Source organism: Spermophilus citellus (genome assembly GCF_964194105.1).
Source record: "Spermophilus citellus genome assembly, chromosome: 12".
In the NCBI taxonomy this organism is placed as follows: Eukaryota; Metazoa; Chordata; class Mammalia; order Rodentia; family Sciuridae; genus Spermophilus; species Spermophilus citellus.
In genome coordinates this window covers 54450085-54462595 of record NC_138198.1, presented here as the reverse complement: position 1 = coordinate 54462595, position 12511 = coordinate 54450085, and the positions used below count along the sequence as shown (strand labels likewise).

Genomic DNA, 12511 nt, shown 5'->3' with positions numbered 1-12511 from the left:
TATGCAATAGCTTGTTCTCTGTCCCATCACTAGGAGAAACCTAAATAAAACCAAGGATACATTTAGCTAGCACTCAATAAAATGATGTTTCATAATTTTCACTGAAATTAAAGAAAAATCTGTTTATTTATATGGTGAAAGGGTTTCAATAAATAGATACCCACAGAAGAAAAATTAGATGTAAACTTCTGAGCTTATCAAAATATAAATTCCCAAGAGTTCACAAGTTAATTCAAAAAGATGGATCTATGGGAGTAAAAGAAAATTATAACTTAAAGAATGTAGGAACTGCCAGGTTCAGGGGCTCATGCTTGTAATACCAGTGTCTCAGGATACTGAGGCAGGAGAATCACAGGTTCAATGCCAGTCTTCAGAAATTCAGTGACACCCTGACTCATTCATACATAAATAAATAAATAAATAAATGGCTGGGATGCATCTCAGTGGTTGAGCACCCTGGTTCAATTCCTGGTTATAAAAAAAGAAAAAAATTAAAGATTGAAAAAATCTGCATTATACCAGAATGAAAGAATAGATTAAGTGATTAGTTAGTTTGCCAATGTAAAAAAAATAACTTTGCAGAAGAGAAGCAACAGAGAAAACCCCACACATATAGTTATCTAATACTAGACAAACACACTATAAAACATGCATTGGGGAAAGGATAGGTTCCTCAGCCAATTGTGCTGGGAAAACTGAAAACCCATATGTCGTAGGAGAAATTTAACCCCTATTTCTCAAAAACAACGTGGATCAAGGACCTAGATAATAGATAAAAGACCCTATTACAAGACTATACAGGCCCAGCGCTCCATCTTGTCAGTGTAGGAACTGAATTCCTCAAAAAGACACTTAAAGCACAAGAAGTAAAATAAAGAATCAATAAATGGGGTGGTATCTTTACAGCAAAGGAAACCATCAAGAATGTGAGTAGACAGCATATAGAATGGGAGAAAATCTTTGTCACTGACATGTCAGATAGAGCATTAATCTCCAGAATATATAAACAACTCAAAAAATAACTCACAAACAAAAAATAACCCAATCAATAAATGAACAAAAAACTGAGCAAGCACTTCAAAGAAAAATATGTACAAACAGTTAACAAGTATATGAAAAAAATGTTCAACATCTTTAGCGATTAGAAAAATGAAAATTAAAACTACACTGAGATATAAAGAATGCAAGTAACAATAAATGTTGGTGAGAATGTGGGGAAAAGATTGACTCATACATTGCACCAAGCAATTTTTCAGGAAAGCAGTATATAGATTTCTCACAAAACCTGGAATGGAACGACCATTTGACCCAGTTATTCTGCTCCTCAGTGTATACTCCAATGACACTATAGTGACACAGCCACATAAATATTTATAGCAGCTCTTCACAAAAGTTAAGCTGTGGAACCAACCTAGGTGCCTTTCAACACATGGAAGGATAAAGACAATGTGTCATATATACACAATGGATTCAGCCATGAAGAATGAAATTATGGCATTTGCTGGCAAATGAATGGAACTGGACACTGTCATGCCAAGTGAAATAATCCAGCCCTCCAAATCCAAAGTCTGAATATTCTCCTTAACATGTAGTTGGTAACACACATAAGGGTGGAGGATAAAAGAATAGAAGTTTGTTGGTTAGACAAAAGTGAATAAAGGGTTGAGAGGGGAGGGGAATATAGTAGAATGAATCTGACATTACATTCCTATGTTCACATATGAATACATGACCAGAAAAACTCTACATAGAAGAAGTTATATGCTATGTATGTGTAATACACCAAAAGAACTCTATTGTAATGTATACCTAAAAACAATAAATAAAAATTAGAATTCACTACTTCTATGTTGATCCACTTTTAGGATCGTATGATCTACCCTTTAAACAGTTAAAAATTCCAAATATTTTATTATGTACCTATCTGTTGGGATGGCTTCAGTGGCAAATAAAAGAACACTTAACTTTAAGAAGAATAAGTTTGCAATCTGACACCTCATGTATTCAACCAGACCATAGTAAGAGCCTTAGCTCTACATCTACTGAGACATAACAAAAGTTCTCCAAGGTCTTTTCCTAAAAATATTCCTAGCATATTCTGTTTTCTAACATTTTGTAGCTGTGAATGAGAATTGCATCTATACATAAAATTATAAATGTAGGAACAGCATTAAACACATGATCTATATCAATGAACAATGTATCACAATTCTGAAAAGGAGCACAAGGCTAAAAACATAGGCAAATTGCACGATTTTTCTCGAAGTCTTTTGTCTCTGCTTCTAGTGCTCATCCACAAAGCCAGTTACTTCTGTCCTATGAATGGATAAACACCAAAGAAGGCCTGTGTTTCAAAATACAAATGACAAATAAGGCAAAATGTGTAAGGCTCTACTCAGAAAATCCTGAGATTTCTACTCAGTAACATTTGTTTCATCTCAGTGAACATTGAAACATGAGTCAATATAAAATAAAGGAAATAAACAGATCTTATGTATTAGGAACAAATACTTACCAGTAATTTATTTCTAAGAACGTACTATGGTATGCCATTTTTTCCAAAGGTGTTTTGTACTGAAGTAGGAGATTACTTGAAGCAAAGTGTTTGTTTCTCTTCTTAAAAGTGAGAAAATGATTTACAAAACCAGAGTATTTGCTGGCCCCACTTTTCCTCCTTACTTAACAGTGGGAGTAGTAATGCACATTAATACAACAAGAGAGCAAAGTCACTTCCCCAAACTAGAAGATCTACTATTAGAAGCAAGGGTTTTGAGATCATAGAAAAATCAACTATTCCTCTGGAAAATATTAAAAGTCTTTTCTCTTTATAAGGCTACTCTGAAAGTCATGGATGGGACTGCTGCGGAGAAATACAGTTGAATTAAGAACATTACTTAATTCAATGGGACAAAAACTGCACCCCTCACCTCCAAAATATGTACATTATGGTTATAAATATATGGATTTAAAACCCTCTATACTTTCCCATAATTAATAGATTTACTGTTTAACTATGTTACACACACTCACTCTCTCTCTCTCTCAATCATTTGAAAACAGAAGAAAATAATTCAGGAAACATTTCCTTTCTGCACGTCTATCTCTTTTTGTTTCCAAAAATGTGTTACTGAAATTTCATATTGTAAATTCTGGCATTATGGTCTCATGGAAATCGTCTGTAGGTTTCATTTTGTTCTGCTAAAATCTACAAATTTATTTCAGCAAGGTTTTGGCTGTATATCAGCAGGTGACAGAAGTCTAAAAGATTAATTTAAGAGTGGGACCTTCAAGATTAAAAAATAATTCCAAAAGGTAGATTTATTCTTCATGAGTAAATGTCTTACATTTCACCTGCACAAATGACAGATAAATTTGGGTGAGTGAAAACATTTCTTGGGGTGGGGATGTGGCTCAAGTGGTAGTGCGCTCGCCTGGCATGCGTGCAGCCCAGGTTCGATCCTCAGCACCACATACAGACAAAGATGTTGTGTCCGCCAAAAACTAAAAAATAAATATTAAAACTCTCTCTATCTTTACAAAAATTTAAAAATTAAAAAAAAATTTCTTAAATGCAGACAGAAATGTAATTGTGAAACACTTTAAAAAAATGATTTAAATAGGTGCATAGATATTTAGTTTGTATTTTAACATAAAACACCTAAATTTGTATTTATGTCAGTGATTAAACTAAACTTCTTCATTCAGAAAACAAATGCTGAACAACTACCAGATGCTAAGTTTTGCTGTAACTAGTTTTGTCATAAATATCATCATTTAATTTTAGAGTCAGATAACATTGTGTTTTTTTTTTCTGGTTTGTCAGATCTTTTTTTAATTTTTTTTATTGCCAAATAACGAACATTGTGTTTTAAATCAAAATAATAGTTCACACCCCACATACCCATGCTTTGGGAAACAGCAGACTGCATATAAATGGAGGTCCTAGAAGTCTGTGTTTCCTGGCATTGTGGGAGATGTCTGAAGTGTGTGGAAGTACACACACATGATGACTGCATGTTGGTGAAATTGCCAAACAGCACATTCCTCAGACCACATTGCCATCATTAAGTGAAACATGGCCACATACTATAAGTTAAAGGGATTTTATAAATAATTCAAATGAAATACAGTAAAAATTTGAAACTTTACTGAACGTTCATTTACCTGATTAAAATGATTTCTTGCAGTCTCCAATTCTGTATCTATTGTACAAACAGAGATTTCAGCTTGCTTTCTCACTTGATCCTCTTTGTTAAATTCTGTTTCTTTTTCTTTTAATGGGTTCTTATTTTTTTCATGTAACATATCATCATTTTTTCTATTCACTTCATCTTCTTTTAAGGTATATCTGAAGTTAATACAGATGCCTTTTAATTGATTTTTGCCAAAACCCAAACATGTCTTTTTATGTTCTGGCTCTTTGTATGCTGATTTAGTATCTTAATAAAAATTTTATGTTCTCTGAAGCTTTTCTAGTTTAACATTTTAAATTTCTCCTTTAATCTTGTGTAAAACATACATAACTGAAAGTCAATAATAAAAGACTGTTTTGTTATTTGATAAGTTTCTGTTACTAGCAAATCTTTTAGATACCACAGAAAAGTAAATTAGAAATGATTTGGTAAATTGACAAGTTTAAGGTAATTTTTTTTGCACAATCATAGGTCCTCCCCAGTTAAAAAGATAATTTCATGTCAAATAAGTTTTAAAGACATTGTTTATATACAAACTTATGAATTCAGTAGTAACATCATTTATCTTCATAAAATATGTCAGGTATACCTATAACTGGCTTACAGTGTAACAGCATATTCAGACATTCTTTTTTCAATATGTGTCTTTTGGGGCTGGGGCTGTAGCACAGTGGTAGAGTGTTTGCCTAGCATGAGTAAGGTGCTGGGTTCGATCCTTAGCACCACATATAAATAAAATAAAGATATAAAAAATATGTATCTTTTGTACTACTATAACCCCGAACTGGGATAAATAATCTAATACCTGTTATTATACTTTTTATGTTTCTTTTATGGTAACACTCTCAACTTACCTTTTTGATCATTATGTATTTTACAAAAAACTCAAAATCCATTTTTGAACAAGATGGGACCTAATATTTAATCCAATAATGAAGAGTAATGTTCTTCAACAGATGAAGGGATAAAAAAAATATGTGTGTGTGCACACACACAATGGAATATAAGACATAACAAAAATAAATTTATGTCAACATATAGTCTACTGTCATGTATACCTAAAAACATAAAAAGTATATGTCCTTTCAATATAGAAATATGAACAAATTTATGAATGAGAATGAATTTGAATAAAAAATAATCTATTTTCATTTCATTTTTTAATGAATGTTAATGTTAGAAGTGTAGCCTAGTGTCTAGCTCAGCACTAGCACATCACACTAGTAACACAAAACCCTGAGTTTGATCCCCAAAATCAGCCTAAAAACTATAAATGTATAACATGTTTCAGGGCAGTGAAAAATGCCTCACTGGTGGAATACAAACTTTCTTGAGAGAAATTTAAAAATCCTGTAATCTTTTTAAAGTTTCCCAACTTTAACCAAATAACTCTATATTGAAATTTTTTTCAAAAGTAAACAGAAATATAGAAAGTTATTTTTTTTTCTTTTCTTCTCATCCCCAACTTTGGTACCAGGAATTGAATGCCCAGAAGCTAAATCCCTTAGCTACATCCCAAGGTCTTTTTCATTTTTTTTGTTGTTGTTGGAGACAGGGTCTCATTAATTTGCTTAGGACATTGCTGCTATGTTAATGAGAATTATTTTGAACTTTTTTTTTTTTTGGGGGGGGGTCAACTGAGAATGTTTATTTAAAAGCAATTTTAAATATTAAAAAAGTAGAAATTAACACATACAGTACTGAAAAATGGTCACATTAAATACATGTGAAACGAAAAGTGTACTGATGTTTGATGGTAACATCCAGATGAGGATTCGGAAATTAACGAGTGGCACTATGGGATTCCTATACAACACGTTGAAGATCTAGGCAATACAAAAATAAATAGCAATTGCTGTTCAACAGTCAAACAGACACACACTACTTGCAGAACATTACTTTCTCCTCCGGGGAAAAAAAAGAACTAATTTGCTATTTTTTTTTGGGGGGGGGAAGGTCCCATTCCTTCAAAATACTATATCATGTACAAAATGGCAGATCATGGCTCTTCACCGAGTTTAAGAATGAGATCAGATTTAAACTCAACAAGATTGCCAATGGTTTTTCTATCTAGTTTTCCTATGTCCCACAGTAAGCTGGATTAGAGAGAACTCAAATTCCTCATGGAAAACAAAACAAAACCAGAGAGGAGGAGGAGGAAAAAAAAAAGGTCTGAAAAATGCATCTGTGAGAGTTTCTACAATAGGGGAAACAGAATAGACATCGCCTCCACATAACTCTAGAGACGGAGCTTGTGTGTGTATTTAAAATAACTAGTTTATTTTCAGATGAGTTGCAAATAGTCTGGCCACAATGAAGAACGGCTCTTTACTGCAACTTCAAATTGTGAATGAATGAGCTGGGACTCAGGGCAGCCTCAGATGCTGACTTCCTGTCCTGATACCAGTGTGGCTTAAATGCTGAGGCTGCTGGCACGGCCAGTCACATATCAGCACGTGGCCTGGTGCCTCCCTCACATTCTGGGTTAGGTGCGGGAATGCACGTGTGCCCTGATGCTGAGGAAGCAATTGCTTAAAATCAGTTTCCAATAGTAGCTGATAAAATATTTCTCAGGTATGCCATGCAAGGTTTATTCTTCAGGTGGCTACTCAAAGTTTTCATAGTAACCACTTAAGCAGAACTAAATATTTACTGAGCACTGTGACTATGAAAGAGGGTTTTTCCTATGGATTTGGTTGGGAATTGTGCTTCTGTGAAATTAACATTTCTCATTCACGGCTAAGATTATCTGCTTAAAAATATTAAGTCTTCTGTGCTGTTGCCAAAATAGCAGTTTAAGCAAATGGAACATCAGAATGACACGAGCCTTAGAATCAAGGACAGTTCCATTGGTTGTGGAACATGACTGCTGTATTCTTGTCCAAAATTCAGACTGATGCCAAAGATCAAAACACAATGTTCTTAGTGGTCTGATAAGCATGGCTGGGATGAAAACAAAATGAGAGAGAGAGAAAGAGCACAAGTGACAGAGAAACAGAGACAAGATTCCTTGCAGGGAGAGCTTTTTCACAGTGCAATTCATAGCAGCTTCCAAAACTTGGTTATGAATTGACTTGAAAGGGAACTGTCTAGTGGCTGGCGCTTCAGATGGGAACACTGATGTATGAAGAAGAGCAGAAGAGCTTGGTTTCAGCACCTGGATCCTACTCTGGAAACACTGTGTGAAGGGCTGACTTTTAATTTCTCCATTTTGAATAGTCTTTTAAAAGTTAATTTATCCAAGAACAAAACTAAGAAAATAATTTAAAACCAACACTTTAGATGCTTCAACACAATTGAGGGATGCTGATTCATAATACATTATGTAAATTCATACTCTTTGAGAGAGTTGAATGACTGACTACAAACAGATATAGTTGCAACCTTATAATTTCTGCTTTAATGGCAATCAAGTTTAAAAAATGTACAGTTCAACTTATTCATACTATTTATTCCTTTATAAAAGGCAAGATTTCAGGTATAAGCTTCTAGATGCATGCATAATGTAGAGGCTAATATTTTCTGGCAGTCCTTGGTTCCTGAAAGTTAAACTTCATCAGACATATTTTAAACTTTGTCAAAATAGGCATGAAGGATATGTTATTTTTGCATAATGAGGTAATATCTCAAGGGTGGGCACTCATCATCATAAGACAGTATAAATCCACTTGTCTCAACTTGCATGAGGCTGTGTGCATTGTAAAATGCCACAAAGAGTTTTGGGTCAGTGAACATTTGCTGAAGGAGTAACATATTTAACTGAGCACTTGTCTGTAATAAATACCAAAGTAGGTTTTTGTAGCTGTAAACTGTGTACACAGATAACTACAGGCTGGTCTGTCATGGAGCTAACTAGAAGTTTCACCTGGAGAACAGAACCCACCTCTTTGCTAATGCTGCATTTTCAGTAACAAGATTGAGAATACTGCACTGGAAGGAGCAGAGTCGACTCTAGGCCCTTCAATGGCTGCTGAACAGAAATCACTCTACTTTCAAAGCCAGCAATTCCTACACTCCTGGTTTTTTGTTGTAGTTGGTTTATTTTTTATTTTTATTTTTTATTTTTGCTTGCTTGTAAAACAGCACAGATAGAGAGAGATGTAAGTGCTAGGTGCCAGGGACGGCTTTGGCAAACCAGCAAGGCGCACCGGGCCCCGAGGCTACCCTCATACTGGCAAAGGCAGAAGACCACAGGATATTTACAATACATACTCTGTTCCCCTCCCGAGGTGGCCCTCGAGGAGTTTCCTATTCTGTAACAGCAGCTATACACACACTGTGCACAGGGTGGCATGGAAGCAGAAGTCTGGCATGGAGGATGGAGACAACCATAAGGTTCTGCTTTCTGCTAGTCGGACAGGATGTGAACAAAGGACACTGGAAAGACCCCCTACCTTTCAGGCTGTCCTTCGATGTGCCCAATCCACCACTCCTGATCCTCTTCCCCTGTGACAATAATCACTTCTCCCTCGATGAAGGTGAGCTCGTCGTCGTTGTCTGCCTGGCAGTCGTAAATGGTCTTCACGCGTCTCACTTTATTCTTCCCCGTGTTGATCTTTCTGGGTAGTGGTACAGGCGTCTCGGGCAGAGTGGGCGTGAGGTCACTGGAGTCCTCAGATGCCTGCTTCGGGACAGCGTCTCTGGACTGCATGTTTGGGGAGAGATCCCCGGGGTGTGACTTCTGTGTGACCTCGGAGGGCTGCTGAGACTTGGGCGAGATGTCACTCGTCTGAGACTTTGCCAGCAGGTCGCCCAGCTGGGGCTTGGGGGGCAGGTCCTTCATGTGCGGTTTGGGAGGTAAGTCTGAGAGCTGGGGCTTGGGGGCCAGTTCTGTGGGCTTTGGGGGCAGGTCTCCAGGTGGTGGCTTTTGTGGCAATTCTGCCAACTGTGAAGATTTCTGAAAAATCTCAGGCGGGATGTTGGCTTTGTCTAGGGAGAGATGATGGCTCGTTTCTGTTTTCCTTAGTGCCACTTTCTGAGGTAGTTTAGGAAGAACTCTTGGGCCAAGGGCAGTCTTTGCAGAACTGGTGCTGGATTGTTGAGACAGCCCCTCAAACTTGTTCGCGGTCTTACTTGAAGATGACGGACCCACATCGTTACCCCAAGGAATTGCGCCTTTGTTTGGGGGCCCGTGAGGTAGTGGGCTGGGAGGGTCGGACAGGGTTCTCTTGTGTCCGGGTGGTGGGGGAGGAGGCCTCTTCTTGGAAAGGGTGGAGCTGCCACTAGAGGTCTGGGTGCTTAGAGGGAGTGTTGAAGGTGGGCCAGTTGGACCTTTCCCGGCATTCCTAGGAGGCAGAGGTGGAGCCTCTGCAGTTGGTGACGTGGGCGAGTCTGTGCTCGTGGAGGCATAAATCTGGTTGGTAAAGGCCCCGTAGGAGAGCCGCTGCTTGTCCCGTGGGGTGCTGAAACCTGGCAGTGACAGCTTGTCCTGTGGGGAGATGCTGGAGGAGTGGCAGAAGCTCTGGGGTCTGGGCGAGCGCTCTTTCTTGATGGGGCTCGGTTTGTCATCCAGATCATCATCGCTTTCATCGATCTCCTCCTGTCGAAGGTTCCATTCGTACTCTACGTGGACGTGGGGATTGAACTTTCCAGATTTAGCCTGGGAAAGCAGATCTTCGCACTGGGAAGCTTTGAGTCTCTTTGCTATGTCCAAGGCAGTTTCTCCAGCTTGGTTAACGATGTCCACGGTGGGCTTGCTCCTCAGCAGCAGCTTCAGGCACTCGGGCTTGCCGTACATGCTGCAATAGTGCAGAACCGTATTTCCCAGGGACGTCTGCTTATCCAGGTTCCCACAGTTTTGTACAAGGAAGTCAACTAAATGGAGAGATGTCTGGTCTGCAGTTCGGACGGCAAGATGAAGGGCGGTCTCCCCGAGCTCCTGTCCAGGTTCCAGCAGTGGTTCCATGAGCTCCACCCCCTCTGCATAGACTTGAATGAGTGCAAGTAGATCCCTGGATTTGATGGCCTCCAGCAACTCACTCAGCTTAGCTGACGAGGAGGAGCAGGTCTTCCTTGAGAACCTGTGGTCGACGTACTTCGCAGTGATGTACTCTTTTCGTACAGTCATATCACTTGAAGGGGTAGGTTTTGGTGAGGGGCTGGGTAAATTTGCTTCCATAATATCATTAAAACTATTGTTTCCTACATTCTTGGCCAGCAAGAGTTCAGAAGTTCCTAATTTGTCTAATTCCAAAGATTGAATTCGAGAAATATGAACCCCCATTTCCCTATGGATGCCGGAACATTCTATACAGGTCAAAATACCCAAGTTGGTTGAAAGCCAGGTGGGTTCTGACGAGCCACAGTCACAGCACACGTCATTCCCGGGGAGCCGCTGGACCTCTTCAATGATGGCTTTCGTCAGATCTTCCAAGCTGTTCTCCCCTGTGCTCTGCTCGCCCCGGAAGGCCATGGTCAGGGCCTCCTCTTTGCTGTTGGTCAGCACCGATATCCACGCCACATAATCCTGCTCATCTTCTGCCTGAAAATGATACGTCCTATTATGTGAAATCAGGTCAAAAGACTTCTTGTCCTCGGCATTCGGTTTCACCTGGCAGGTAAGAAGGTTCAACTTGGCTGGCTGCCTATTGGAAGTTGCGTGTGAGATGGTCAGAATTCCATTCTTGACGGTGCACTTCCTCCTTTGCCACACTTTCCGGATCCCGTCACTCTTCTTCAGCAGGTAACCCTTCTTCTCACTGCCGTATTCCTTATTGCCCTGGAGCTGATGCATGCTGTACCCTCCTTGCCGGCTCTGGGAATCTTCTTTCTGATCAAGCTGAAGAGAGGATTTTATTAAATCTCGAAGTGCAGTGAGCTGTTTCTTTTCTTCATCCTGGGTCTGTTTTATATTATATAAATCAGCAGCCAGTTTTTCAATGTACTGTTTCAATTTATCAGCTGTTTTCAAGCCATCTTGGAAGAAATTGCACTGTGCGTGATAATACTTTATAAGGTTCTGCAGCAGATCCACACCCTTTTTGGTCTTGATTTCATTGACTTTAATGAGATACTCACACATTTGGAGCTGAAACAGGCGCCTTTCCTTCTCCATTTCTTCGGCAATCTCAGCTCCTGTTATCTCGGTGCGGATCATCCCGTGCTGTTTTGCATGCTCTCTTTTTTCCTTTTCAATTTTTGTAAACTTTGTCTCATAATCTTTCCAGGCTTTGTCAAATGGCTTCTTGAGATCTCCTTTGACTCCCTTTAGGTCTCCTTTTAACAAGGAATCCAAGGTGAAGATCACATTGTGGCTCAGACCCTGGAGCAGATTTTCCAGCAGTGTGGACAGTTCCTTTGTAAGAGTAGAAAACTTGACAAAAGCGGTGCCAAGATCGGGGTTGTCTCGACTTAAAAAATTACTCCCAAACTTATCAAGAACTTGTGCATAGTTTTCTTCATTTTGTACATGGTCTTGACCAGAATTATATATTGCTTTTACAGATTTCTTCACTTTCTGCAAGGCTGTTCTATCTTGGTCTAGAGCCTCCTCCAGCAGCGTGACGGTGTTCCTGCAGTTGTGCAGCCGCGTGGTGAAGCTGGACGTGGTGGGCGAGTTGTAATCCTCGGTGGTCTCGGCGATGAACTCGGACACGGAGATCTGGTCCGGCATCCTGCCGGGGGGGGGGGGATGAGACACAAGCGGGGGCGGGGGGTGAGTCACGGTGCAGGCTCCCGGGGCTCATGAACGCCCCGCGCGCAGCCCTGCGCCCGGCCTGGCGCGCTCCCACCCTATTTTGAACTTTTGATCCTCCTATCTTTGTCTCCTAAGCTGCTGGAATTATAGGCACATGCCATGGTACCTGAGTAGGAAATGATTTTTTTATAAATGATATTTCTTGAAATATTAATTGTAATAAAAAGTTAAAAATATAAACAAATAACAATCCCAAATTATGCTGGTTAAATAAATAGATTACTAGCAGATGGAGTTCCACAGAGACATTAAAATTGTTATGGGAAAAATATGAACTTAGTTTTTAGAAGTAATCACATTTAATAATATGCTATCATATTTGTAAGAATTTATAATTTATTCACGTTTTCTCCTTTGCAAAGTGCTAACAGATGAGGCAGTAGTTACAAAAAAAATTTCCTTCTTATTTTACTGGATTAAAGGAAAAGATTCCACTCCTTCTTTTGATCTAGGATATAATACCTCAAATTGTGGAGTTGTTGTTTCACTTCTATATTTTCTTGCTTAAACTCTGATACCCTCTTTTTTAGCTCATGAATCTCATTTTCCAGTTGTGCATTTTTTTCAAAATGTAGTGAACACTGTGTGCAGTGACGTTTTTTGCTTTTTATTATTCTTTGAA

The 12511-nt window shown here is 38.9% G+C and overlaps 2 protein-coding genes across 5 annotated transcripts in view; both read right to left on the bottom strand.

Annotated features, from left to right (window-relative positions):
• Positions 1–12511, bottom strand: part of LOC308631576 (obscurin-like) — a 166845-nt gene that overhangs the window by 81083 nt on the left and 73251 nt on the right. The window lies entirely within an intron of this gene.
• Positions 5869–12471, bottom strand: LOC308631834 (arf-GAP with SH3 domain, ANK repeat and PH domain-containing protein 1-like). Its single transcript, XM_081263327.1, has 2 exons — positions 12352–12471; positions 5869–11806 (listed from the first exon to the last, which is right to left on the bottom strand). The coding sequence occupies exon 2, from the start codon at positions 11803–11805 to the stop codon at positions 8584–8586; it is 3222 nt and encodes a 1073-aa protein (XP_081119453.1). The 5' UTR covers position 11806; positions 12352–12471; the 3' UTR covers positions 5869–8583.